Here is a 27,516-nt window from a genome sequence, read left to right on the forward strand (position 1 = left end):
TTTCTCCATCAAATCTGAACAGGAGCTCTGCTAGGTAGAGTATTCTTGCTTGTAGGTTTTTCCCTTTCATCACTTTTTTAAATATATCGTGGCACTCCTTTCTGGTCTGCAGTTTCTGTTGAAAAATCAGCTGATAGCCTTATGGAATTCCCTTGTATGTTATTTATTGCTTTTCCCTTGCTGCTTTTAATATTCTCTTTTATCTTTAATTTTTATCATCTTGATTACATTGTGTCTTGGTGTGTTCCTTGATTCTTTGCACTTCCTGGACTTGAGTGACTGTTTCCTTTCCCAGGTTAAGGAATATTTCAGCTATTATCTCTTCAAATATTTTCTCAGGCTTTTTCTTTCTGTTTTCTCTTTCTGGGACCTCTTTAATGCTAATATTAGTGTGCTTGATGTTGTCCCAGAGGTCTTTGAAACTGTCCTCATTTCTTTTCATTCTTTTTTCTGTTCAGTGGCAGTGATTTCCAGTACTCTGTCCTCCAGCTCACTGATCCATTCTTCTATATCACTCAGTCTACTATTTATTCCTTCTGGTGTATTTTTCATTTCAGTTATTGTATTTTTCATCTCTGTTTGGTTGTTCTTTAAATTTTCTAACTCTTCGTTAAAAACTTCTAACTTCTTGCTCTGGTATCCATTCTCCTCCCAAATTCTTTGGTCATCTTTACAATCATTATTCTGAACTCTTTCTCAGGTAGATTGCCTATCTCCAGTTAGTTCTTCTGGGGTTTTATCTTGTTCCTTCATCTGGAACATATTCCTCTGCCACATCATTTTGTCTAAGTTGGTATTTTTATGTATGTGGTAGGTTAGTTACATTTCTTGACTTTGGAGAAGTGGCCCTCTAGGATGTGTCCTATGCATCCCAGCAGTGCACTCCCTTCTCGCCACCCAAGCTATATGCTCTAGAGTTTCCTCCTAAGAGGGCTGTGTGGGTCCTTCTGTTGTGGTGGCCTGACTATGTGGGTGATCTGGTGGGCTTGGTTGGCCCCTAGTCTGGTTGGTTGCCAGGCCCTGCCTTGTGCGGATGCTGCTGGCTGCTGTTCAACAGGCCCTGGTCATGAAGTGACTGCTTGCAGAACCCTAGGGGGCCCCAAGGCTAGTGCTGGCTGGGTGGTCAGAGTCAGGTTCATGAAGACTCTGGGGCTGTTGCCCACCCATTGGCAGGTTAAGCCGGATTCTGGAGGCAACTGGGCAGTCAGAGCTGGTTCCTGGAGTCTGGCTGCAGGGCCCCTGGATCCCAGAGCACATATAAGATTTGGGGTTAGGAGGTGGTTCTTGACACAGTTGGTTATGGGGTCCAGGGTGTCCTGAAGGTTGCATTGGCCTGTTAGCGGGCACAGTCTGGCCTGCTGTGGGCAGACTTGGTCCATAGTCTGCGGGAATCATATTTTTCTTGCATCTGGTGTCTGCCCCCTGGGTGGTGAGGCTGCTCTAGAGGCTTGTGCAGGCTTCCTGGAGAGAGGGGCTAGTGTCTGCCCACTAGTGGGTGGAGCTGGGTCTTAGTCCTCTCATGGGCAGAGCCATGTCTAGGGGGCATATCTTGAGGTGGCTGTGGGCTCAGTAAGTCTCTAGGCAGCCTGTCTGCTGAGGGGTTGGGCAGTGTCCCTGCCCAGTTAGTTGTTTAGCCTGAGGAGTCCCAGCACTAGCACCTACAGACTGTTGGGTGGGATAAGGTCTTGGAACTAATGAGCCAAGATGTCAGCCACCAACAGTGTTCCCCGGTATTCTGCCATCAGTGTCTGTGTGCCTAGGGTGAGCCACAGTCCCCCTACCACCCCGTGTCTCCAGGAGACTCTCCAAGACTAAGACGTAGGTCTGGCCCAGGTGCCTATCAAATTACTGCTTTTGCCTTGTGTCCGGGTGCATGTGAGATTTTGTGTGCTCCCTCGAAGAGTGAAGTGTATTTCCCCCAGTCCTGTGGAGCTCCTGCAGTTAAGCCCCAGTGGCCTTCAAAGCCAAATGCTCTGGGGGCTCATCTTCCTGGTACCAGACCCCTGGGCTGGGGAGCCTGATGTCAGACTCAGAACTCTCACTCCTGTAGGAGAACCTCTGCAGTGTAATTATTCTCCAGTTTGTGGATCACCCACCCCAAGGGGTATGGAATTTGATTATATCCAGGTTGTTGTGGTTCCTTCTTGATGTCTTTAGCTGTAGAAGATCGTTTCCGGTGGTTCCCAGTCTTTTTCATCGGTAGCTGCTCTGCAGATAGTTGTGATTTTCGTGTGCTCGTGAGAGGAGGAGCTCAAGATCTGTCTACTCTGCCATCTTGGCCAGTCTCCCACACACTTTATTTACCTTGTGAAACTGATGCCGAAAACTCGGCGTCTGTGCACCAGTATGGAATTGAATCTCAGAGACAGAGTTCTGGGTGAAGTAGAAGAGAACAGCTTTATTGCTCTGCCAGGCAAAGGGGGACACAGCAGACTCAGTACCTCTCATTTGGTGAGGAGTTTTATAGCAGTGGTTCAAAGGCAGGGTTGCTGATAAGGATCAGGGTGTGTGCAGGGCCTGGCTTCAGGTGGTCTGATGAGTTTCTGTGACTTAATCTGGCCTCAGATGGTCTCTTGAAGAGCTTCTCTGGTTCCTTTAATCTGGGATAAAGAATGCTAACATCTTACATTTGTTGGGGGTTTTCCTTCTGTAAAGAACTCATTGTTATGTGTATCCCTTCAGGCAGAACCAGGACCCTATCCAAAGGCTACACTGTTGTTTCTTGACTGCTCCTCCCTTGTCTCTGCATGGCAACAGTTCAAATCTGCCCTTTGGAACTCAGGGAGTGTCACGGAGGCTGGAGTCTGTTCCCTATAAACAAGAAACTGGGGACACGGAAAGGCTTCCATGCCCGGGAGCCCCACAGGCTCATGCTTGGTTTCAAAACTAAATATGAACCATGAAGAGTGGATTGGAACTGATAAATTGAGAGGAATTATGTAAGCTGATTAGTTGGTAACTAATTACCAATTAGTTGAGTCAGATTTATTTTTATGTTTTATAGAACTAGATTGTTTTAAGTTCTGTGCTTTTTGATAGTTTGAAAGTGGGTGTTTATTGTAGTCAAAAGTAATGAGCTAGCTATTTGTGGTATGTTGTTAAATAGTAATGGTTATTTTTATGTTTTATATTTTAAATTTCGATCACATTGTTCATTATAAATCTATTCTTTTTATTCAGTTAAATCTCATTTGCTTTCTTTCCATGATATATGCCTGAGACATCAGAAAGAGAAGGTGGAAAAATCAAAGCAACTCATTTTACTGGCATTTTAGGAAAGAAAATGTTTAGATTGATCCACTTTTCTAGCTGTCTATCCCATTTAAAATTCCAGCTTGAACTCTACATACTTTCTATCCCCTTCCTCTGCTTGGTTTATTGTAATTACACTGCCTTCAGACATACTGTAATTTACTTACTGATTTTGTGTCCCCTCCCCATCCCTATCCATGCAAGAATGTAAGTTCCATAAAGACAGGGATCTTAATTTAGTTCTTTTTCTTCACTGTATCCCATAAGCCTGGAATATTGTCAGGCACATAGTAGACACTTAATAATTATGTTGAATTAGTGGTGTCAAATTCTGATAAATTTCCTGCCTTCTTACAGAAAGAACATACTGGTCGTCTTGTTATAGGAGATCACAAATCCACATCTCACTTCCGAACAGGTAAGAAAGTAAAATATAATTAAAGTGGAGGTGCTAAATTTGGAATATGAAATACTTGTACATATTTTGGGATATTCTAACTTTCGTGTATAATTGTTGATTAGTTCTAATGATTTAGAAATATATGTAGTATATGTAAACATGTTACGTATATCATTTAACAGTTAGTATATACTTTCATAAAAGATTTGAGTATATGTACATCGATATGATATTCTAACCAAGAAACTGACCAGTTTCTGTCTTCATTTTTACTAACTCACAACATGTAGTATTTTAATTGTAGTGAGGTTTTATGCCTCATCTTGCCAACTATAGTATCTAGAGTTTACATGTATTTTGTAAATTATTTAATATACAGTGTTATAGTTGGCATATTATACTGGTTTTTAGTTTATTCACTGAGTTTTGCTCTGAAATCTTCAAAGAGTATAAACTCATTGGAATGCCTGAAGAAATTAATTTTTCTTTTAATTTTGGGGGAAAAACTTTAAAAGTAAAAACAGAAAATGAATTAGAATTTGGATTTGAATTCAGTCTGCTGAAAAGTAAAGTTTTATCCCATTTAAAATTGGCCCTAATCTTAGACATTAGAAATTAATAGGCGTTTTATATTTCTGGTGTTGAACAGTTATTTCAAATTGATTTGCACTGCTACAAAAGGCAGAAGAGTCCCTGAGCTTTGGCAGAATGGAAATATATTTAACTGTTGCATTCATTCTTTTAAAATATGAAATTCTTCTTGTATTTACAAATTAAAATGTCATGTACAGAAAGCTTCACTGGTATTGGTAATGTTCTACTTCTTGGGTGGTAAGTTTATAGGTGGTTGTTTAGTATTCTGCTTCATAACTTATATATATAACAATATATGTTAAAATAATTTATATATCAAATGTTGCATGATAAAATTACAAATAAGTTTATGTTGGTGCAGTAAACTGATAGGCAAAGAAAGGCATAAAGGGAAGCCATTCCAAGGTCATTTTACATTTTATTTAGCCATTCTCTAAACAGAATTGTGTGCCTTTTCATTATTTCTGTTCAAAGACAGAAGCTTTTGTTTGTTGGAGGATTTTTTTCTGCATGACTAGGAGGAAACTTTCAGGAGAACCATTATTAGACTATAAATAAACTAAAACATGATGCCCAAAGTTCTTAGTAATTAATAGTTACAATATGTAAACTTAAGCAGTTCTGAGATTCCTGTATCTGGTTTGAATTATTACATGGGAAAAATTAAGTTTTTCATCTTTAATAAACAACTTGTGCTTCAGGGGCTTGGTTACTAAAGAAGTAATCATAAATACATCCTTCAATTATTTTATCTGTTGGGTAACTACCTATGGTTTATAAACCCATCCACAAAATTCGCTGTAAAATTAGTCACAGTTAGAGAAATCAGCCCTGAATATAATAGCATCTGTATTGTGGGTTTTTTGTGTAATCAAATATTTTTATTAATTTGACTGAAACATAATCAAAGTACACTGGACATACAGGGGAAGAAGACAAGAAAATTAACGAAGAACTGGAGTCTCAATATCAACAAAGTATGGACAGTAAATTATCAGGAAGATATCGACGACATTGTGGACTTGGCTTCAGTGAGGTAGTAATTATGTATTTTCATTAAGTGGGAAGATAATTTCCAATTTGATTATCATTTATTTGTGTTAAATTACTCTAGCGATCAAGAATCCTATGTAGAAAGCTTTCTTTATGAAGTTACATTTTTACATGCCAAACTAGGTCTTTGTAGATAATGAGAATAGATATTTTTGACAGTTTTAGAAATATGTTTTCTGATACTAGCTTAATATAAATTCTGCTTAATCATTAGGGCACATCTTAAGTAGGCATGAACAACATACAAGTTACATGAAATATTTCATGTAAATACCGGTTCAGGAGAGTTTTCTTGGTTGTTTCCTACATCATCTCTTTTCATGTAATAACTATTGGTCCATTACTCCAAAGTAATGTAATATGCAAAACATTGATAACTGTTTAAATATTCCCATGGATCAGTGGTTAACTTGCCTTATTTACTTAAAATAATACTGTTTCCATCAGGAAGATAATAATATATTATTTTCAAACTAGGGGGGAGGGGAGAAGGTGAGTGAGCCCTTTCTTAAACCAAAATCCTACTCAAGTCCCAGTGTATAAAACACATGGAGGTGCCTGAGTCCTCATTTCTTCCCTAGGCAGCCTCTGATCTTAAACTGTTAATGGCTAGGGAGTGAGGCAGAAATTTGGGGGTCTCTTCCAGTTTTTGTACTGGATAATGTATTTTAATGGCTGTTGATTGATGTTTTTAGGTAGATGATCATGATGGAGAAGGTGATGTGGCTGGAGATGATGATGATGATGATTCACCTGATCCTGAAAGTCCAGATGACTCTGAAAGTGATTCAGAGTCAGAGAAAGAAGAATCTGCTGAAGAACTCCAAGCTACTGAGCACCCTGATGAAGTGGAGGATCCCAAAAACAAAAAAGATGCAAAAAGCAACTATAAGATGATGTTTGTTAAATCCAGTGGTTCATAACTCCCAAACACTTAGTCTTTGTATTAAAAGTAAGCCTTATTGTTATAATGCACAGTGGAGGACTGCTTATAGAGCACAGACCTTTGTATTATAATTTTTAAAAGGCCCTTTTAAATAATTACAAAGAGTGTTTGCTTTCAGATGCCATGGGTTACACTTTTATGGGCATGACTATAACCATTTTTGTAAACAGTAAGAGTTGTATAAAATAAGAAATAAATACAATACTCAACTTCCTTTCATGTTAGCATCATCAGACTTCTAATACTGCCTTTTTACCCCTTCAAATACAGTTACGGGGGAAACAGTATTTTTTGTGTGGTGGCTGTTTATCTTTTTTTGTTCCTTCATGTTTCTCTCTTATAAAAGTTTATCTGGTACTGTGATGTGTTCATAAAAATATTCTTTTATTATACTCTCTTATAGTAGAACTATTCACCATGGATATTTCTGCTGCCAGTAACAATCTAAATTAATGCTGGCAAAAGATTAGGTACTTAGTTTACTCTTACTGAATCAGCTCTACTCTTTTGGACCAAAGCAACATGAGAGCAAATACTTTTCACACCGGTTAGGATGGAGTTGCAGTTGTCATATATTTGGAATGTTATGATCCCAAGCAGTCTTCACATAATTTGAATGACACTGTATGTTAGATTTTTGATAAAATTGGCCAGTTTTTACAGAAGAAATTTTTTCTCTGATCATCTGGTCCTATCTATTTAGGAATATGTAAAACTGGATTTTTTTTTTTTAAGGTAATATGTGACCAAAGTTAATTTTCTTCCTAACAAACACCTAAATAAAGAGAAAGCAGTTTCTCATATGTGGTTGTGATACCTTTATCCTCATTATCTGAAAATGAGGAATAGGCTTATTGAACAAGAAGCTGAAACAAGATATTCTCTTCATTTTATCCCAGTGCTGTTATCCTGATTATCTAATTACAAAAAGGAGTATTGCTGTATGATTTTATCGCCACTTCTGTTGGAGTAGGACCTGACTGTTACTATGTGGTTAATTTGTACAGCAGATTAACACAAACTGCATTATGGGCTAGTCAATGATCTTTGAGTAATTGGGTTCAAAATCTTAATGTTTAAGTAAGTGACATGTTCAAAGGCTTTGAGTTAAACCTTTTTGTTTGCTGAACTGTTACACATCTAGATACTTAAGTATGTGTTTAATGTGTTGATTTTTTTTTTTAATTCCTGTGTCATTTTGAAGTTTAGAATTTTCGAGGAATGTAGCAAATAGAACAAGTGATTTCTGGATTATGCAGTCCATCCTGAAATTTTTTTCATGTATCAGACCCCCAACATTTCATTTTTTCTTATGTCTCACATTGTTTTATAATAGGTGCTACCCTATATAGTAAAATACTGAGTCAGTGACTAGTAGAATGTGTAACATTTAACAAAATAGTATCTGGTTTAAACAAGTCTGGCTTTGTTCAAATTTCAGTTTGGCCACTGATTGTCAAATAGTCTGTAGGGTTGCTTATTACAACTAATTTAAGTAGAAAGTGAAGACTGATATATGTTTAAGAATGGAAGAGGGAGAGACCAGTATTATGTTTTAAAAGGTATTTTCATCAATTTATTTAAATATGCTTGGTTATTTATAAGTCTTGGTTCTTATATGTAAATAGAAGAGCCTCCTTCTAAAATAACTACACTGGAAGACCTTTTTTTCTTCATCTTCAGAGAAAGAAATTCTCATTCCAATTCATATATTATTGGACATTAACAAAATTCAGGGTTGGAATAAATTTAGGTCTGTTGGTCCATGTGGCCTAGTGTCCCAGCACCACATTAAATATCATGGCTGTCTTTTAAGCATGAACACTGGGTTGGTTTTTGCTTTTTTTTTCCTTATCATTGTGTGTGTGTGGTGGGTGGATTAAAGGAAGAGAGATGCCATGGCATTTTGATATCCCTACTGAAGTACCATAAGGGAAAACACATTTTTTTTTTTGGGCAGTGAAACATGCTATTGAGGGGAAAGTTGAGTGGCAACTTTTTCTTACTATTGATAATTTCTTACCTGAAATACACTTCTCCCAAGTGCTTGACTATACCAGTGATCCAGTGATCTTTCTATTGTAAAGGTTTTCAGGAACACAGATTCCAATTTTGTGTGTATTGATAGGTAAAAATCCTCTTCTCAAATCTAATTTTTTAAATCCGGATGAATTGCAGGTACAGAAGAAAGTCTGAAGTGATTGCTGTTCTGATTAAACAACAGTTTGAGAGCAGAAAGATAGGTCATATTCTTTGAGTAAATTTTGAGGAAATAAATTGCAACTACCTGGTTGACATCAGTGGCCACTTAACAGGGCTTTAGTTCCATTACTCTTGTCTCCACAGCAGCCACATCTTGGCTACTTTCAATATCCCAAAACAACTTTACCTCTGAAATCACAAATGTAGAAACCTCACCTCTGACCATAACAGTTGTATTCCTTTACACAAGTTCAAATCAGGTCATTATCAGTCTGTTTTCACCAGTTCCATAAGCCCTGTCTAGATTTTTAAGTGATCTGTCAATTCAGTGTCACTGTTGTCAGTATCCCAAATAACCCTCCCCAGTGTCATAACCTTTCTGGAAAATACAGCCCTAGATGTATCCAATTTCCTATGGATTATTTCTGGAGAAAGGCCACCAACTGTACAAATCAATATTACTAAGTGTTAATTAACAACACTGCATGTTATCCTTACTGTTACCTCTCATCAACTCTTTTCCTGTTCTTAACTGTTGAAAACCTCTCTTCTCAAACTTGTGACCCTGTCTTTTCTCCTTCACTCTTATAACATGTCCTTGCTTTCTGGCTTACATTAAAGAGATTTTATCAGGCAGAAATTCCCTGAACTTCCACCTAAGTTGACACCTGTGGAGAAGTGCTCCAATGCTCTAGGTGACATCCCAGCTCTACTAACTTAGTGATAAACTCAGTGACCTTGGGCATAATTAAATCTGAGTCTCCTATCCTCATCTGTAAAATGAGAATATCAGTAGCAACCACGTTGAATGGTTATTGTGAGAATTAGTTGAAGCAGTTAAAAAGTTTAAGCACACTGATAAAAAACAGCTCAGTAAATGTCAACTACTGTTAACCCTTTGCATCATCTTGTGAACCTAGTACTTTTGATTATCTTGTTTTAGGAGTCTTCAACCTCTCCCTTAGTCTGTTGATCCTTTTTTGGTCAACATTTCTCCCCAAGTCCCTAGGTATTTCACATCTTTTAAAAAAGATTTTTCCTAGATACCATACACTTCAGCTATAATCCTATCTCCACATTTTCAATTTCAGTTTTAATAACATTTCTATTACTGTCTGCTTCAGTACCATCCCCTTCCCCCTCAATCCACTCCAATATAGCTTCTACCCAACTTTTTTTTTTTATTATTGTTTCTTTTGGCTGTGTTGGGTCTTCATTGCCATGTGCAGGCTTTCTCTAGTTGTGGTGCGCGGCCTACTCATTGCGGTGGCTTCTCGTTGTGGAGCATGGGCTCTAGGCGCTCGGGCTCAGTAGTTGTGGCTCGTGGGCTCTAGAGCGCAGGCTCAGTAGTTGTGGCACACAGACTTAGCTGCTCCATGGCATGTGGGATCTTCCCGGACCAGGGCTCGAACCCGTGTCCCCTGCATGGCAGGTGGATTCTTAACCACTGTGCCACCAGGGAAGCCCTACCCAACTTTAATACAGCTGTATTGAAAACTACTTTGATCAAATCAACAATTCTTATTTTCCTAAACCATATTTTTTAATTCATTCCTTGCTTGACCTGATAGCATTGCTTGGCATTGTTAGCCAGTAGTCTTCAAATGAATACACACTCCTGGGATACATGAAGGGGTTCAACAATCAATTTCCCAAAACTACATTCATATGTACTTGTTCTAAATTGATCTCTGAAAACTACTATTCCTTTCACTGTAACCCTTCACCCGTTAGAAAAAAGAAATACCTCTCATCCATCCCAAAACTCACTGTGTTTACCCTAAGGAGTAAAGCCTCCAAACAAAGGGACAATTTGAAACGTTGATGTTAAGGTCTGAATGACTCCTTTTGCAAGTCAGGTAGTTTCCAGTTACATGCCCTCAATAAAATTGGTAGGGAACTGGATTGTCAGCTGATTCATTAGACATACAATTTGAAGAAAGATCACTATGATATTTGGCCTAAATTCCAAGAGTTCAGAGGATTAAGTGATGTTTCTAAAATCTATTACTGACTTCATGTGAGCAAGGTTTCTCAGTGCTTTCATCTATAAAAATAGAATATAGAAATTTTCTCCTCTAGAAACTCCAATTATGTGCATGTTACATCTCCTATCTCCATGTCATTTTTATTTTTATGTTTTCTCATCGTGATTGAGCACTGTATACTCTTATCATTCCAATTTTGTATTCATTTTTATGATTATTATGTAATTTTTTTCCTTGAATTCTGCCAGCTCATGTTTCTTCTGTTTCCTCATATCCTCTTGTATTTCTGATGTCGGCACTTTACGGAGATGTTAAGATACTAAGGTTGTCATGAGATCTTTGATTATAGTTTTCAACTATCTGTTGAGGCAACATTTTTCTGGCGAGTGCTCTTCACCTGCCATGTATTTTTTATTTTTGATCCTTTTCTATTTTAATATCCTCCTCCAAACCCTGTGCCAGTTCTTTTTTATTGCTTGGTCAACTGCAAACATTTTCTCAGCACCTGCTATGTGCCAGGCACTGTTCTAACCACTGGGAATACAGCAGTAAACAAAATCAGTCCCTCCTTTAATGAAGCTTACACTCTGGTGGAGGGGAGACAAACAATAAACAAATATATATCATTTGTTATAAATAAAGAAAACAAGGTAAAGGGATGCAATGAATAATAAAGCTAGGGGCAGCAGAGAGAGAGCAGGAATAAGATCATTAGAGTTGTGACATGAACTTTGGATTTTATGCTAAGGAGAGTGAGAAGACATTGGAGAGTTTTTATTAGAGTGACATGATCTAACAAAGCTTAGGCAGCTGTAGGGAGTCAACTAGAAAAATGGAGAGCACAATTATGAAATTATTGCAAGATTCTAGGTGAGCACAGGGGCTCGGACTAGGGTAGTCATAGTAGAAGTAATGAGAACTAGATTCTAGATTGGATGTAGTATATGAGAGGAGTCAGAAATGAGCTCTTGGAAGAAAGGAATTTCTGTTTACCTGGATGGGGAAACAGATGACTCGTCTTTAAATGAAGTTCTTCCCAGGTGTTGCAGGGTTTTCATGAAGGGGAAAGGTCAAGCTGGCAGAAAAATTTATCATGGTCCAGAGTTATGTGTGTGAACCATTGTAGCCCTGCCAGTGAAGATCAGATGCCAAATGGCTTTTCACATCGCAGGGGCCTGCTTCCCTGCTGCTCTAACAGACCTGTCTCACAAATAGCCTCACGTTTAAGAAGACACTAGCTAGGTTTCTCAGATCCTGCAGAGGCAAGCATACCCCCTGTACTCTCCTTTGACATTTACTACTTTTTCAACTCTTTCACCCATTTTAGAGTTAAGAGTTTCAGATGTCTCCTAGTTTCGTTGAAGCTGGAGTCAACTTCCTTTTCTCATTCTCCTTATTGCTTCTGGGTGATTTTCAAGAGAAGAGAGGACTTAACTCTTCTGTCTCCAAACTTGGAAGTACACATTAACTTTTAATACCCAAATTACTATGCCTTGAACCCCTACTCATTTGATTTCTGAACTTCAGCTGCTTACCCCACTCTCAGAAAGCATTCCACAATTACTACAGGCCTGAGAAAAAGCAAAGGAATACCTCCCATATGCTCCCCACAAGATATGCCACCCACAGTTACCCAACAATGCCTTACCTCTTCTCCCCAACTCCCAAAACCTGCCCTCAAAGCTGGCCTCAAGTAGCCTAACTTGCACTACTGAAAATGGTGCCTCTTGTGCCGTTACCAGTACCGAGATGTTGCCTCCTAAGGCTTTTTCACATGGAGACACTTTACCTGCTGGTCTTTTCAAATTATGTGAAGCCATTTCCTAAAAGACTGTTATATTAGAAATAAGATCAGTCCTGAAAACAGACTCACAGTTAGTTAATGTAGTAAATACGAAATTTAGCTTTGAGCTTCCAAACAGCCAAAGTCAAAGGTGCACACACCTATGTCTCTAGTAAACCGGTGATGTGCTTTCTTTCACAAAGCAGGCCATTGGTATTGTTTCAAGTGGGTCTTTCTCGTCTGGAGTACCATCCTTTGACCAATGGTTGTCAACCAGGAGGGGTTTTGCCCCACCAGGGAACATTTGGCAATATCGAGATATTTTTGCTTGTCACAACTGGGAGGTGCTACTGATATGTACAGGATAGAGGCCAGGTATGCTGCTAAATATGCTACCACGCACAGGACAGACCTTCACAACAAAGAATTATTTTGCCCAAAATATCAGTGGTGTTGAGATTGAGAAACCCTACCTTTAGACCCAGGTAAGATGGGCTCCTGCCTTGGGGCCTGTGTGTTAGAGGGTCCTGCATATCACAAATAGATTTTTATCAAAGAGCATGTGGGTGCCTCAGTCACTCAGAATTTGCCACTGAGGACTAGCATAATGCAGCCTATAACCTTAAATATTTAACCTTGTAACCAGGAAAATCCTCCACGCCTTTTGCCCTATGTCCTTGAAACAAAAGGTGGCCGTGTCCCAATTCCATGAAGCTTTGTGGGTTATGTCAGAGACAGACACTGCTTCTTAGTACAGGGAAATTCGAGTGGCAAAAGCATTTCAGTAAGAGAAATGCTAGTTGATTTGTCAAATCCTTTTCACATGGATGTAATGGATTCTTGCATAATAAGATACTGTTTTCTAGGAACAGATAAAGAGAGTAAAAAGGGCTAGAATTCATATAATTGGAGTCCCTGAAAGAGAAAAGAGAGAGTATGGAGAAAATCAATTTTCAAAGAGATAAAGGTTAAGAATCTTCCAAAACTGACAAAAGATACCTACACATAGATTTGAGATCTACAAATGCTAAGCTGGATAAAGACAGAATCACATCTAGGCATACAACAGTGAAAGAGCTGTGACCCAAAGAAAAGAAGAAAACAAGCACAGACAGAAAAAAGGACACATTAACGGTGCAAGAATAAGACATTTAACTTCTCAACGTGAGCCAAAGAAGCCCGAAGACAATGTAATGATATCCTCAAAGCACTGAAAAAAATAATCACCAATTTACAATCCTATCCCAGTGAAAATATCCTTCACGAATAAAGGTGAAGAAATCCGTAGTGGCCAACCCATATAGGGCTTCTAGTCATTGAAAGGGAAGCACACGCAATGAGTCCCACATTCCACCCAGATTTCTCCCTGAGGTCATTTTTCAACCACAGTAAAGCAAACAAGCACAAACAGGTGGCAGACTCGCTGGGTGGAAGAAACAGACAAGCATACAGGGCTGACAAGAGATTGCAATTTGGAGGGAAGAGTACCAGAGGTGAGAGAGCTGTAGAGCCCCCAAATCTACATAAAGATACTCCCCTGGGTCCTTGACTGACTCCTAAGCTGTACACAAACATAGTGAGACTAGGACAGTCTATCAAAAAACAGCTCAGGCTCTCCCAGCCAACAGCTTTTGGAATGGACAATTCACTTCAGGAGGAAAAGTGATACCAAATGTTGACCTCATGCTTCCTATTTTTCCTCTGGATCTTGGCTCCATAAATTTTCACAGCTTTAATAGCTCTCCATTGCCTTCAAATATGTATTTTCAAAAATATTTTAGCCTCCTTTTCCATTTGTTCTCAGTAGGAAAGTTGGTTCAAAGCATCCTTGTCTACCATTGCTAGAAGCAGAATTCTTTTTTTCTATAAAATATTTTGGAGAGAAATATTTAAAGTTTTAAATAAATGAATTTATCATATTCATAGATTAGGACACTCATATTGTAGAGATGTAATTCTCTCCAAAGTAATCTACATGCAATGTAGTCTCAATAGAAGAAAAAATCCAATGGAGGATGGGGAGTAAAACTTGACATGTTTGTTCTAAAATTTATAAGGAAAGGCAAAGACCAAAAATAGCCAGGATAGTTGCGAAAAATAAGAACAAGAGAGACACATTGCTTTTCTGTGTGTCAACACTTACTATAAAGCTCCACTAATTAAAATAGTGTGATATTGGCACAATGACAGACAAACAATGGAACAGAAAAAGAGATTCATACATATACAGATACTCGATTATGACAAAATGGCACTGTACAGCAGTGGGAAGGAAACGATAGATTCTTCAATAAGTTGCACATCTATGTGGAAAAATGAAACCTGATGCCCACTTCACACCTTACTTAAAAACCAGTTCCAGGTAGATTGTAGATCTGTGAAAGGCAAAACAAGAAAGCTCCTAGAAAATACCAGAGGAGAAGATTTTTATGACTTAAGTACAGGAAGACTTTTTGAACAAGATGCAAATAACCACAAACTACAAAGGAAAAGACTTAAACACTTGCTTACCTTAAAATTAGTAATATCTATTCATTGAAAGTCACTGTGAAAAGGCAAGCCCAGATGGGAAAAGACATTTACAAGGCATATCATCTGTAAGAGGCTGTGTGTCAGATATTCCTTGTGCTCCACTGCACATCCTCTTGGCACCCATTTTATTCTAGATATTACTGCAGTAGGATCTCATTTTAGCCACACCTCTCACGTGATGCCCCAGGGCTTCTTAGCTGCCCCAGTGTGGGCTTCCTATGGGAATCAGTCACACATGTGGGATCTGGAGATGTGAAGGATTTAACACCTCATGGGGAGCCCTTGGTCAAGGGGGGGCCCTGAGCTAGAAGATAAATGCTCTTCTCTTTTATAACACAGGTGGATAATTTTGAGGAACATTTTACATGACTCTCCAGAAGGTCCCAATGAGAATGAGCCCAAGTTTCCCACAACAGTGACCAACTTGAGAAGGCGTGCTTCTATTGGTTTCCCCTCCTTTCCTTTCTACTTCTGTTCCTTGGATCATTTCCCAAATTAACTCTCTGCCTGCAAGCCCTTGCCTCAGGCTCTGCTTTCTAGGGGTAGCCCAGGCTTAGACAGGCTTACATCTAGAACCCCTACAAATCAACAAGGAAAAGATGTATAACCCAACGGAATAATGATAAGAGTCCTGACAGGTACTTCACAAAGAAGGAAATCCAAAGGGTCCACAAACTTGAAATGGTGCTCAATACCAATAATATCAGGAAGATGCTAACAAACCTAATTCATACACATTGAAAATGGCGACAATAAAAAAAAGTCTTGTTGAGTACATTAATTATCTATTGCCATGTAACAAATCACCCCCAAAACTTAACAACTTAATAAACATTTATCTCGGTTTCCATGAATCAGGAATCTGGGCTCTGCTGGGTGCCTCTGGCTGAAGGTCTCTCACAAGGTTGTAATCAAGGTTTCAGACAGGGCTACAATCATCTCAGGGGTTAATTGGAGGCTGGGAGGACCCATTTCCAAGCTCATTCATGTGAGTTCTCAGGTCCTCACTGGCTGCTGGTCAGAGACATCTGTTCCTTGCCCTGTGGGCCTCCCCACAGGTTAGCTCACAACATGGCCTTCACAGTAAACAAGTGAGAAAACAGAGGACGCCCAAGACAGAAGCTATAGCCTCTTTGTAACCTCATCTTGAGAGTGACATCCTGAACTTTGCTGTACGGAACACAACATTGTAAAGCAACTATACTCCAATAAAAAAGAAAGAAAGAAAGCGACATCCTGTTATGTTCTGTCACATCCTATTCATTAGAAGGGAATTGCTAGCTCCAGCCCACACTTAGGGGGAGGGGCTTACAGAGGGTGTGAATGCAAGGAGGCGGGGATCACTGTCCCAGAGGCTGCCACCACAACGAGGATGTGAAGCAACTCACGTGTTCATGGTAGGAGTATAAATTAGTACTACTTTGGAAAACAGTTTGGCATTTTCTACCTAAGTTGAAGATATGCTTACCTTATAACCTAGCAACTCTACACCTAGGTATACACCAAAAGAAATATGAGTGCACGTGGATCAAGAGATATGTTTAAAAATGTACATAGCAGGGCTTCTTTGGTGGCGCAGTGGTTGAGGGTCCGCCTGCCGATGCAAGGGACACGGGTTCGTGCCCCAGTCCGGGAAGATCCCACATGCCGCGGAGCAGCTAGGCCTGTGAGCCATGGCCGCTGAGGCTGTGCGTCCGGAGCCTGTGCTCCGCAATGGGAGAGGCCACAACAGTGAGAAGCCCGCATACCGCAAAAAAAAAAAAAAAAAAAAATGTACATAGCAGCATTATTTGTAATAACTTCAAACTGGAAACATCCAAATGTCCTTTAACAGAATGGATAAATACTCCTCGAATATTCCTACAGTGAATACTATACAACAGCAAAATGAATGAAACAGTTACGTGGATGAATATCATAAACAATGTTCAGTGAAAAAAAGCCTGTCACAAAGGAATGCATTATTATTCCATTCTATTATTCCATTTGTACACATTTCAGAGAACAAATAAAACTAAGAGTATCTGATGATGCCTGATTAGATAGAAAAACGATAAAGAAAAAGCAAGTAAGGGACTTCCCTGCTGGCGCAGTGGTTAAGAATCCGCCTGCCAATGCACGAGACATGGGTTCGAGCCCTGTCCAGGAAGATCCCACATGCCACGGAGCAACTAAGCCCGTGCGCCACAACTGCTGAAGCCCGCGCACCTAGAGCCCACGCTCCACAACTAGAGAAGCCACCGCAATGAGAAGCCCGTGCACCGCAACGAAGAGTAGCCCCCGCTCGCCGCAACTAGAGAAAACCCAGGCGCAGCAACGAAGACCCAACGCAACCATTAATTCATTAATTAATTAATTATTTTTAAAAAGGCAAATAAGTAGTAACAACAAAAGTCAGAAGGGTGGTTATCCTTCGTGGGAGAGGGAGGGCCTACTGAGCAGGAAGGGGCACCAGCAGGGCTTCCTGCATCCTAGCAAACTTGTATTTCTTGACTAAGGTGGTGACTGCAGAGATGTTTGTTTTCTGGTCATTTACTGAGCTGTGTGCTGTTATTTTATATACCTTCTACATGTATGTTACGTTTTAACATAAAGAAAGCTTTCACAAAACTACACACATACCCACGTCCTATTATCCAATTGCACACAAAAGGGGGCCCAGCAGAGGGCCTGGCCTGAGGTAAGCGCTCAGTGTATGTGAGCCAGTATCCACTCCCGGGACCCCTTCGGGTGGGAAATCCTGTCTGCCGCCTCTCTTTGACCATGCCAGGCCCTGGGAGGAAAGAAAGGCAACAGGGCTGTGCCTCCTGGAAGCCCCGCCATTTGCAGCAGGGTTTGGCCTGGAGGGGCCAAGGCCCCTCTACCCGTTAGAGGGCCCAATCTTCTCCCATGTTCCCAGCAGGAGGCAGGAGTGGGGCTGGCTGGGGGGACCTCGGACCAGGGGTCAGGGACCAGGAGCCCTTTTGGAGCAGTCACTGGAGCTCAGCTCTAAGACAACCTGCCTGTCCCACGTGACTTCAGCGAGAAGACGCAAAAACCCTCTCTAACCAACCCCCCGCCGCCCCCAAACACACACACACACAGGACTTCAATGAAAAGGTCAAGGGAATTTTCCTCCCCTGTAAGTGGAACGAATCTTTCTTGGGCCCAGAAAGAATTATTTATCAGGTGTTCATGGCATTCCGAGTGCCCTTACAGGGCCTGGCTGTGCTCTGAGGCACAATAGACAACTTTCTTCCTGAAAGCTCGGTTTACAGGCCAACTTCAAAGCCCATGTCCTCAGGGCAGGGCACGAGGCTCCAGTGTGGGAACTGACATCAAAGGCGCCCGCAGCACAGGTTGATCTGATGTCGGGTGGACAGCCGCAGGGCTGCCAGGGGAGGCCCCAGAGGACTCGCCTGTCCTCAGCCCCTGGAGAATTCAGGGAGGCAGCCTGGTGGTGGCACGGCCCCGCGAGCCCAAACTTCAAAAGTCCTGGGCCATTGCTTTACTTGCTGCAGGCAACTGTCTAAAATGGCAGACGGATGGTGGAGGGCAGAAGACTGGGGTGGGCGATAGCAGCTGGCCCCAAACCCATTTATCCTGCCGAGCCGGGGAGAGGAGACAGGCTTTAAATGTGGAAGGACTGCCTGGAGGCTTGCTGTTCGTAAGGATCATACATGAGGGCAAACCAGCACGGTGACCACTGGCTGGGTGTCCCTGCCAGGGATGGCGCTTAAGGATGATCTCCTTTAGTCCTCACATCACCCATGTAAGGTAGGTGCCGTTATTCCCATCTTTCAGAGAAGGAAACTAAAGCTTAGGGAGGTTCAGTGACTTGCCTAAGGTCAGAGTTAATAAGGGTGGATTTGCATTCCACAACTCCTGCTCTTACCTACTACTCAAGGAACTTAAAAATAGGGTACTAGGGATGCTCTCTGGGGGCTAGAGTATAAAAAGTGCAACAGAGCAGAGAGAGGCAAAACCATCTGAAAAAGAGAGAAGGCTCCCTGGGCAACAGCCCTTGACTTCTTTCATTCTCTCATTCATTCAACGAATTATTTCTCTTAGCAAGCTCATATTCTTGTGAGGGAGACAGGCAATAAACAAGTAAACAAAGAATGAGAATGTGGTATGTGTTAAATAACTTAAATGTAGGTAAACGAGAACTTATATGCCATATTTTTTCTAGTGCTTCCTATGGGGCCAGGAACCATGCTTAGCATTTTCTTTTTTAAAAAAATAAAAAATTATTTCTTTCTTTCTCTTTCTTTCCTCCCTCCCTCCCTCCCTCCCTCCCTCCCTCCCTCCCTTCTTTCATTCTTTCTGCTGCGCCAGGTCTCCTTTCTATGAGGTCAATCTCCTTAAAAGGGACTGGCCAGCCATGGTCACAGAGAAAGGGGGCACCTGAGGGTCAGTGCCATCTTATTCTATCCTGAGAGAGGAAGCCCTGGTCTGGAAATGTGGGCCCCAGGTCTGTGGAATGGGGGCATCCTGCAGTGGAGGTGGGACCTCAGGCTGCTCAGTGTGCTGCTCAGGGACACCAGGATTCTTCAAGACTGGTCCCGAGACTGCCAGGCCACCTTCCAAGAAAGACTTGGCCCCTGGAGCAACAGGGGTGGGGGCAGGGCGTATGGCAGTGAACACAGTAGCTTGGCAGTTGGGCTCTCACTCGGTTTCCTCCATGTGTCTCCTGAGCCCAGTCACTGTGAACATAGCCCTGAGAGACAGCCCTGCTCTTGGTGGTGACAAATCCAGTTTCTGAGCTGCAAAGCCCAGGGACCAATGGCCGGGTTAAGTGAGCCAAAGTAATGCCCCTTCATGGGATCCCCAGGCTGTCAAATCATGGCCGTGGGCGCAGCTTACCTTCGCTGAGCTGAGCACCTCCTGCTCACCAGGCACTGTGTTAGGCGCTTCCCTGTGGGTCTCTCTTCATGCTGTCCGTGAGCTCTCTGTCCTCACCACAGGCAATGCTATTTCAAGTGATCCAGAATCCAGGCCCACAGGACTGTCTTCCCCCACCATCTCCTCTTCCCAGGGTAACAGCAGCCAATGCAGTGGTTAAAGGCTCTCTGGAGTCAGATACAAGCTCCAGCTTCAACTCAGTCTCTGACTAGTCATGGAACCAACATGCCTCAGTTTTCTCATATGTAGTACAGGGATAATGATACCTACAACCTGGGTAGGCTAGATTGTGCAACAGTAGAAAATAAAACCTGAAGTCCCAGAGGATGAATACATCAAAGTTTATTTCTCACTCATGCGAAGTGAGCCGTGGGCCTCAGGGCCTCTGCTGGGTAGTCCCCTTCCAAGTTAAGATTTAGGACCAGTTGGCTTGCATCCTGTGGTTACTCCATCCAGAATATGTGGCTCCCAGGTGTCCACTACAGGGGAAGAGAAAGCTGGGGCGACTGCACTGGCTGTTAAATGCTTCAGTGGCTGTAGAATGAGGAAGGAGTCCTGTGGTAGACAGTCTCCAAGACGGCCGCCGTCCATCCCCTCCGTCTGCATGTGCACGCCACTCCACCCATCAAGGGGTAGAATCTATTTCCCTCCCCTTTAAGCAGGCTGGCCTGTGCCTGGCCTTGGTCAAGAGAATGTGGAGGAAGTCACCCTGTGCCAATTCCAGATCTACGCTTCAAAAGGCCTGGCAGCTTTGCTGCCCTTGGAAGCCAGCTCAGGTAAAAAGTCCAACTACCCTGAGACCTTCACACTGTAAGACGGAGCAGCCACGTGGGGAGGCCGTGTGGAAAGACGGAGATGCCCAGCCAGCTCCCAGCTCCCCAAGCCATCCCAGCTGGGGTGCCAGACATGTGAGTGAGGAAACCACCCTGGGCACCCCAGTCCCCCCTCACCACATGGAGCAGAAGACCTGCCCAGCTGAGCCCAGCCCAGGTTGGAGAATCATAAGAAATAACAAATTGTTATTTGGGGTGAGGGAGGAGGGAACATAGAGAACGTGTCTGAGCCCCACAGACAGGGGGCCTGAGCAGAAGCTTGAAGAAGTGGCTCTCCCCAGGGCTCTGGGTGAACCAGAGCGCACAAAACCTGCTCTGGGACCCGAGAGACACAGAATTAGGGAGCACGAGTTCTCCTACGTGCATGCAGACTGCAGCCTGGGCTTGGCCAGGGAGGACTCACGGTGGGACACACTCATCAGGCACTTCGAGGGTCTGCAGCGCCGGGAGAGGGCTGTGAGCTGGGCAGGGACGGTCCCCCTGGGGCGCAGGCAGTGGCTTCATGGCTTGACGACATCCAGGAGCTGCAAGTGGAAGAACTGCAGCTTGAGAGGCCAGTGGTGAGCTCACGTAAGATATGCCTGGGGACCCCAGAAATGACTGGGGAGACATGGGCACAGGACCTGGACCCTCACTGTGAGCAGAAGCGGGCAGCGGCCATGAAACCTGAGTTTTTACTGTCAGTGGAACTTCACTGGTGTCCACTGGGTAGTGTGGCCTCAGGAAACACAGATAACAGCAGGAAGGCCCGAAAGTGACAGCCAGAAACACTAATTTCAGAGTGTACGTGAGACACCCTTGCGGGCTCCCACAAGAGGTAGAAGGAATCTGAATGGGGCTGGTGTCCCCAGTTGTCGGCAGAGAAGACTGGGTATCTTCTACCATTTGTAACTGCTATTCTGACCCCGTTTTGACCTTCCCAGGCCAATCTTCTAGGCTGGAGATTTGGCAAGGACACTGAAAGGATTTTGCTGAGACGCCCAAGTCCTGGGTTCTTCCAGCACAGGACCTGATTTTCCAGCTCCTCCCTGGGATGATTCTGCCTCTGATCTCAAATTCTGGGTCTAGAAAGGAGGTGCTTTCTAGATCCAAGAGGCCTCCGGAGGCAAACAGACCCTTGGAACTCACTCAAAGGCGGCGGCTGTGTGCCTTCAGTGGGCCAGAAGAGGCCCCTTGTGTGGAGGGAAAATGCGACTCCAGAGGCTTTCAAGGGCCCAGGCCAGGATGGCAGGAGGGACCACAGCTGTGGCCCACACGACCAGCAAAACGTCCTAAGACGTCAAATCAGTCGAGGATTGGGATGCAGCTCAGGGCTCAGCAGGAAAGCACCTGCAATTGTTAAGTGATGTCAAGGGCTGAGGACAGTGGCAGCTTCTTTTCTGACTCTGTGACCTCAGCCAAGGGGCTGTGCCTCTTATTCCTTCTCAGTTCTAAAACACAGTGTAAGAGAAAGCGAGTGGCTGAGTAAGGAGTCCCTTATTCCCAAGGACAAAACCCTCGCCCATCAGAAGGGGCCCCTAGCAAGTACTTCTCAGCTCTCCACATAAAAGCCTTTGAGAAGCTCAGCTGGGAAACCTCTTCCCTGTCTCCTAAGCTGTCCCCAGTGAGCTCAGAGAGATCCTTTTTGGGGTCTGTGTGTGCTGCTCCACAGGCTCGGCCTCTCCCCCCAAAGCTTAGCCCTTCCTGGGCTGGCCTGCACCCTCCAACCACCCTCCGCTGTGTGGGCACGTCCACCCCACGGGTGCCCTCGCTCCATCCTCATATGCATTTAACATCCCTTGTTGGGCTGTGGCAGAGAATACTCAACAGACTCGTATTAAAAATGCCCTTTAAAATTCAAAAGCTTTGAACTAAAGAAATACCTCGAGAAGTTTTCATGGAAAGTTCAGTTCCGCTGGTTCAATTCACTACACTTAGATGCACCTTTTCAAATAATAGGAAAAAAATGTAACAAGGTCAGACCCAATCAATATGCTTGTTCAAACAGAATTGCGGGGACTGTGATGTGTGCACATTTTGTACTCTGCCTTTGTACCCTGCCACTCGCTCTGAAGAAAGGTTTCTTTGCTCGGAGAGCAATGAAAGTGGTAGCCTTTGGAGTGGAGATGGCAAAGCAATGGCGTGTTTACCGGGCCGGGAGGGGCTGCCATTTTTCACATCCCCCCCAGCCTCGTCTCTTTGTTCTTTTCGTAACGGCACGCAACCCACATGGGCAAAGTCCCTCATGTGCCCCGGTGTCTGATGCTGAATCGGAAGCAGAGGGCTCCCAGCATTTGCCTGCCTCATCTCAGAGATGTGATCTGTGGATTAGACAAATACTCCGCTGCTTCTTTCCCGCCCTTGGTGCGAACACAAAAGGATTTGCCGTAGAGTTCTGTACCGTAGCTGGGGGAAACTCCCAAAGCCTAAAATGGGCTCTTGTCCAGCTGAGTCAGGGTCCACATCCACTCCACCCCCCATGCCTTCTATCCCCAAGCTGACCTTGGGCAGATGGAGGTTTCCCTGGCCTTAGGCTGCAACCTACAACAGCCAAGGAGAATTCTAGAACCCAGCTTAAGTGAAGGTGGCCAAGGGGTCAGAGGGAGAAGGGACTAGTTGCGGATCCCATCCCCCCAGCCAGGCACAAAGGCGGGCAGAAAAGTGAATGCAAGGGAGCAAACAAAAGGCCTGCTTTCAACACCCGCATCAGTCTGGGCACATCTGCCTCACGTGCACTCACAAATGTACACACATCTCAACTTCAATCATTTAAACAACACCCTGGACATGTTGAGAATCTGGGCAGTTCAGAAGGGTCAAGTGGGCATTAGGAAAAGATTATTCCCAACCCCTGTTAATACTAGATCCTAAAATGTTCTTGTTGGTTCTTGCTCAAATAAGATAGACATACTGGGCTCGACCGGGACCTGGGTTAGAGTTAAAGTCAGGAATGGATGTCAGCAGGGGTGCTGAAGCATGCTCATGCCCCCTCTGCTGACTGCAATCCCATCGTTTCAAACTCTGCTCAGGCCCCGTGGGTCCCGGTAAAGAAGCAAAGCCGGAATCGTTGGGCCACGTGGGGTTTCCCAGTGGCCCCCCCACCTGGAGGGTCCCTGGTCAGCCGGTCCTTACGCAGATGGCATCTTACCTCAGGTAACGAGTCCTCTCCAGGGGGCGGAGAAGGGGGCCGGGCCATGCGCCTGCTCACACGTGACATAGCCAGAGGGTGCCTTTTCCAGATCACGCGTGCTCTCCATGAAGTCTGAGGTGAGGGCCTGTCACCCTCTCTGTTTGAAATTTGGGCCACAATTCTTACAGAACAGGCTACCCCTCCTCCCGGCAGGAGTCACCCTGTGGGGCAGGGGGGCCTCCTGTACCTTTTTTCTTGCCTTGCACTCAGTTATGGACAAACCCTCCTCCCCACCGCCCCTGCCTCCCTTTCATAGGTTATGGAGATGGCTCCAAGTAATGCTTAAAACCAGAGAGTATTTTTCATTTTAAAATTCAAAAGGAGAGCAGTAGCTAAAAAAGCAGCAGCAATCCCTCTTTGGAATGCCTTGGTATCTATTTTCTCCAGTTTAACTAGTTGGAAAGTCACTCTAAACTGAGGGCGCCCTTCTTGGCAACAGAGAAAAACTGCCATAGCAACAAACTTGGAAGCGCACGCATCCCTAAACTGAACTGGCCTCCTGCCTTCTGTTTTAAGCACATATCACAAGTCAAAACGAATTAAACACAAGTCCAGCTTGCAATGGTCCGTCACTAACCCGCCTCATTGGAACGAGCTGGAGGCGTGTGGGCTGGAAGAGGGCCTGCGGAGTCCCTCCCTTTGTCTGGCATTGCAGACCGCCTGCCAAACCAGCCCTGCACAGAAGTCCACAGCCCGGCGGCCCCTCAGCCGGGCGGGGGCGAGGTGGGGGGCCATCCTGAGCGGCTGCTGAAGCCCAGCCAAAGGCCCAAGTGCGCAGGCCTTCCTCCCTCAGGCCTCCAGAGTCAATCACGTGTCACGGAACTGTCATCAGGAGAGACTTCATAGGTGAACACCGCAGGATCCAGAGCTGACACTGGGGGTTTTCCAAGGAAACGGAAAAAAACCTGACACAGGCCACTCAGGAGAATATAGGCAGCAAAAAGCAGGAAGCATATCAGGTTAATAGTTTAATCTGTACATCACATGTTTTTTTTTTTTTTGCAAACCATTACAGTTTTATTTAAATTAACTTTTTCTTGCAAAATAGTCATTTCATTTTTTCCAACAAAATCTTATAAAGGCAAAAATAAAATCTTATTTTGGCAAATGTCATGAAGTTGATACTGGCAGCATATGGAGTTAGTTAAAAATAGACGGCAACTTCTAAATATATTCAAGATTATTTTTCTGACCATAGTCAAAGACAAATTTTCATTTAAAGTGTGGCTCCACCCAATGGAGTTGCTTTTTGTTTTCTTCCAACTTCATTTTCCAAATGCAGAATATCATGACTTACATAAAGGGCCACAAACATTGCGCCTGGCTTAACAGCGCCCTCCCCGTTTTAGGCTGGAAGTCAAGTCATAGTCCTGTCATCATGGCCCTGCTGGCCATGAGGGAGGGTAGGGGCCCGCTGCCTGCCCACCTGCCACCTGACCCAAGTCCTGGGTAGGCTGACCTGTGTTCTCAGGGGCCAGCCGCAACGAGCCCAGGATACCCATCACAGCCTAGTGCGGACTCGGGGAGTTGTAGGTAGATGCCGCCCAGTGTGACGTTTATTGCTTATGATACAAATCAAAGGTGTTTCTTCTCACCTTGTCTGTATTTCAAAGTGTTTTGTTTTTTTTTTTAATTACTGCGAACTGTTTTTGTATTTTTTGAAGAGCCCTTTGCTGAGAGAACCTCATGGGCAGGTTGGGAACCAATGTTCTTGGACACACCTTTGGGCCTAAGCCAGACCCAAGGCCGAGGCTCCACGTGCCAGCTCGGTGGAGTTTCACCCTACAGAGCTGGTCATCAGGCCAGGTCAGGGTCAGCTGATCACTGCCCTGGACAACACACCAATGAGCCCAACACTGGAATCCATTGGAAGTACATCTCCAATCCAACCTCACCTGAGTTCAGCAGATGCTGGACTGGCCTCTGCTCACCCTGTCCTTCGGCTCCCACCCACACCCACCACCCAAACGGTACCTGGATCTGTATGTGCAGCTCCAAAATCCTGCATCCTCACCTTCTCAGCCACTCGGCCCTTGAGGTGAACATTATAAAATACAGCCTGATTCTAAAATACAGAGTCAGTATTTTACAGTGTGTATTAAAAGTGCCTTTGTCACATGTAAAAAGGAGTCTGAACTAAAACAAGCGTGGGTGTTAGGCCCTAGCCCTGTGGTGAATGCCCCACAGCTGGTGGTGCTCTGCCCTCCAGCCTCAACCCCGGCTCAGCTGGAAGGGGAAGAAGGATCAATCTTCTTGGAGGAAACTGGTTCCACTGGCCCCTGGCTCCAGACTTCTCTGCACGCTGGATCACGGGTCAGTCACTGCCTGGGCTGGCAAAAAGCACAGGAGACAATGAGAGGCTGGCAGGACCCCAGCCCACGTCTGGGGAGCAGGCGGTGGGCATGTCTGTGCACACGTGACAGGGAATGGCAGGCTGACAAGACAGAGAACAGCAGAGCAGGGGGCTGGGGCAATGCGGCCGCTGCTGGGGGACCCTCAGCTTCGAGGACTAACGGGCGTCCCGCCTTTCCTCCACCCTCACCACTTCTAGGAAGTTTGCCAGACGCATGCTGGCCCCTAGACTGGGTCCCTGCTCTGATAGGGCAGAAGGCCTGAGCAAAGAGGACTCTGGGGTCCAGTTCTGGCCCTGCCCTTCATTTGCTGAGGGACTCTGGGTAACTCTCTCAGCCTTCATGGGCCTCGTTTTCTTAATCTAAAAACAGGGTGACTGTACCAATCTCCTAATGAGGGTGCCGGAAGGGTACAAGGAAATGTGTGTGTGCTCTGAAAAGAGCATTAGAGGCCTATCTCATGACCACAGGGGCACTAAAAGCAGAGAGGAACAGAGCCTCTCTTCTGCCTCTCTGTGGCCTGGGGTGGTGTCACCACACTCGGATCTCCAGGAGAAAACCATACACCATCCCGTGGCCCCAGAAGACCCTGCAGCCTTTACAAAAGACCTGGCTGGAGCATTCCCTGGGGCTCCTCAGTCACGAGGCCCCTACTTCACACCTCCCGAGAGCCTGGCCCAACAGGCCAACTTCCTCCTGCCACCCTCAGGACAGCGAAGCGCCCAGGCGGGCGGACACTTGCCCAAGATCATGCCTCCGTCCCAACCACACACCGCCATCCCTCACTGTACTCCCTTCTCCAAACATCTAGAGCCCCCAGGGGTGGCCCAGGTGGGCCAATGGAGGTGGCCCAGGTGGGCCCAGGGTGGCGATGGAGAACAGAGGCTCTGAACTCGCACAGAAGGGGTTCGAACCCTGGCTCTGACACAGCCGCAACTCCTTGGGCAAGTCCCTCAGGGTCTCTGAGCTGCGCTTCCTCATCTGTAAAACGGGGTGATATCTCCATTGGGTTGTTGTCAAAGGAGATGATCAGCACGATGCCTGGCACGGAGTAGGCGCTCAGCAACGTTAACCGTAAGTGTGTATAGAGGGATGAGAGGGGGAGGCCTACACAGTCGTACGAAGTGGAACATCAGGGAAAGGGCTGCTGAGACTCCTGATCCGCCCTCCCCGTCCAGGTGAGACAACAGCCAAGAACTCAGAACAACAGCCTGGACTTGGCCCCAGCCTCCCGACTCCTGGCCCAGCACTCCCTCCCTACTCCCACGCTGCCTCCTCTCACCAGTAAATGCCCACGTGGGGAGGACTCAGAAGGGGTGGTGCTGGAATGTTCCGCAGGGGTGAGGGCCATCAGCCCGGGCAGCCTCCTCCTGAAGCTTCCCTTGTGGCTGGAATGAGCCCCCACCCCTCACAGGGCCCGTGTTCTCATCTGTAAAACTGGCTTTTCTAGGCTTCCGGTTCTTCAATTTCTTTGGTCAAAGCCCTGACGGGGAGAGGCCATGATCTAATTCGTCCTTCGCAGCCACCGC

The 27,516-nt window shown here is 44.6% G+C and overlaps 2 protein-coding genes and 1 long non-coding RNA gene across 12 annotated transcripts in view; 1 reads left to right on the forward strand and 2 right to left on the reverse strand.

The window, feature by feature from the left end:
* Positions 1-8,479, forward strand: part of CUNH11orf58 (chromosome unknown C11orf58 homolog) — a 29,951-nt gene extending 21,472 nt beyond the window's left edge. The window contains exons 3-5 of the mRNA XM_029208513.1: positions 3,610-3,670; positions 5,173-5,282; positions 5,995-8,479. Coding sequence (XP_029064346.1) covers positions 3,610-3,670; positions 5,173-5,282; positions 5,995-6,222 — 399 coding nt within the window. The 3' untranslated portion in view covers positions 6,223-8,479. The remainder of the gene's footprint in view (positions 1-3,609; positions 3,671-5,172; positions 5,283-5,994) is intronic.
* Positions 866-20,739, reverse strand: LOC114887116. Its single transcript, XR_003791490.1, has 3 exons — positions 19,596-20,739; positions 8,269-8,454; positions 866-2,600 (listed from the first exon to the last, which is right to left on the reverse strand). It is a non-coding gene; the product is annotated as an uncharacterized LOC114887116 (long non-coding RNA).
* A 3,885-nt stretch (positions 20,740-24,624) lies between these two features.
* PLEKHA7 (pleckstrin homology domain containing A7) overlaps positions 24,625-27,516 on the reverse strand; it is a 209,981-nt gene continuing 207,089 nt past the window's right edge. For all 10 annotated transcript variants that reach the window (XM_029207393.1, XM_029207390.1, XM_029207388.1 and 7 more), the window contains one exon: positions 24,625-25,966. In XM_029207393.1, coding sequence (XP_029063226.1) covers positions 25,944-25,966 — 23 coding nt within the window. In that variant the 3' untranslated portion in view covers positions 24,625-25,943. The remainder of the gene's footprint in view (positions 25,967-27,516) is intronic.

This window comes from Monodon monoceros, unplaced genomic scaffold (genome assembly GCF_005190385.1).
Source record: "Monodon monoceros isolate NGI ecotype Baffin Bay Population unplaced genomic scaffold, NGI_Narwhal_1 Super_Scaffold_7, whole genome shotgun sequence".
Lineage (NCBI taxonomy): Eukaryota > Metazoa > Chordata > Mammalia > Artiodactyla > Monodontidae > Monodon > Monodon monoceros.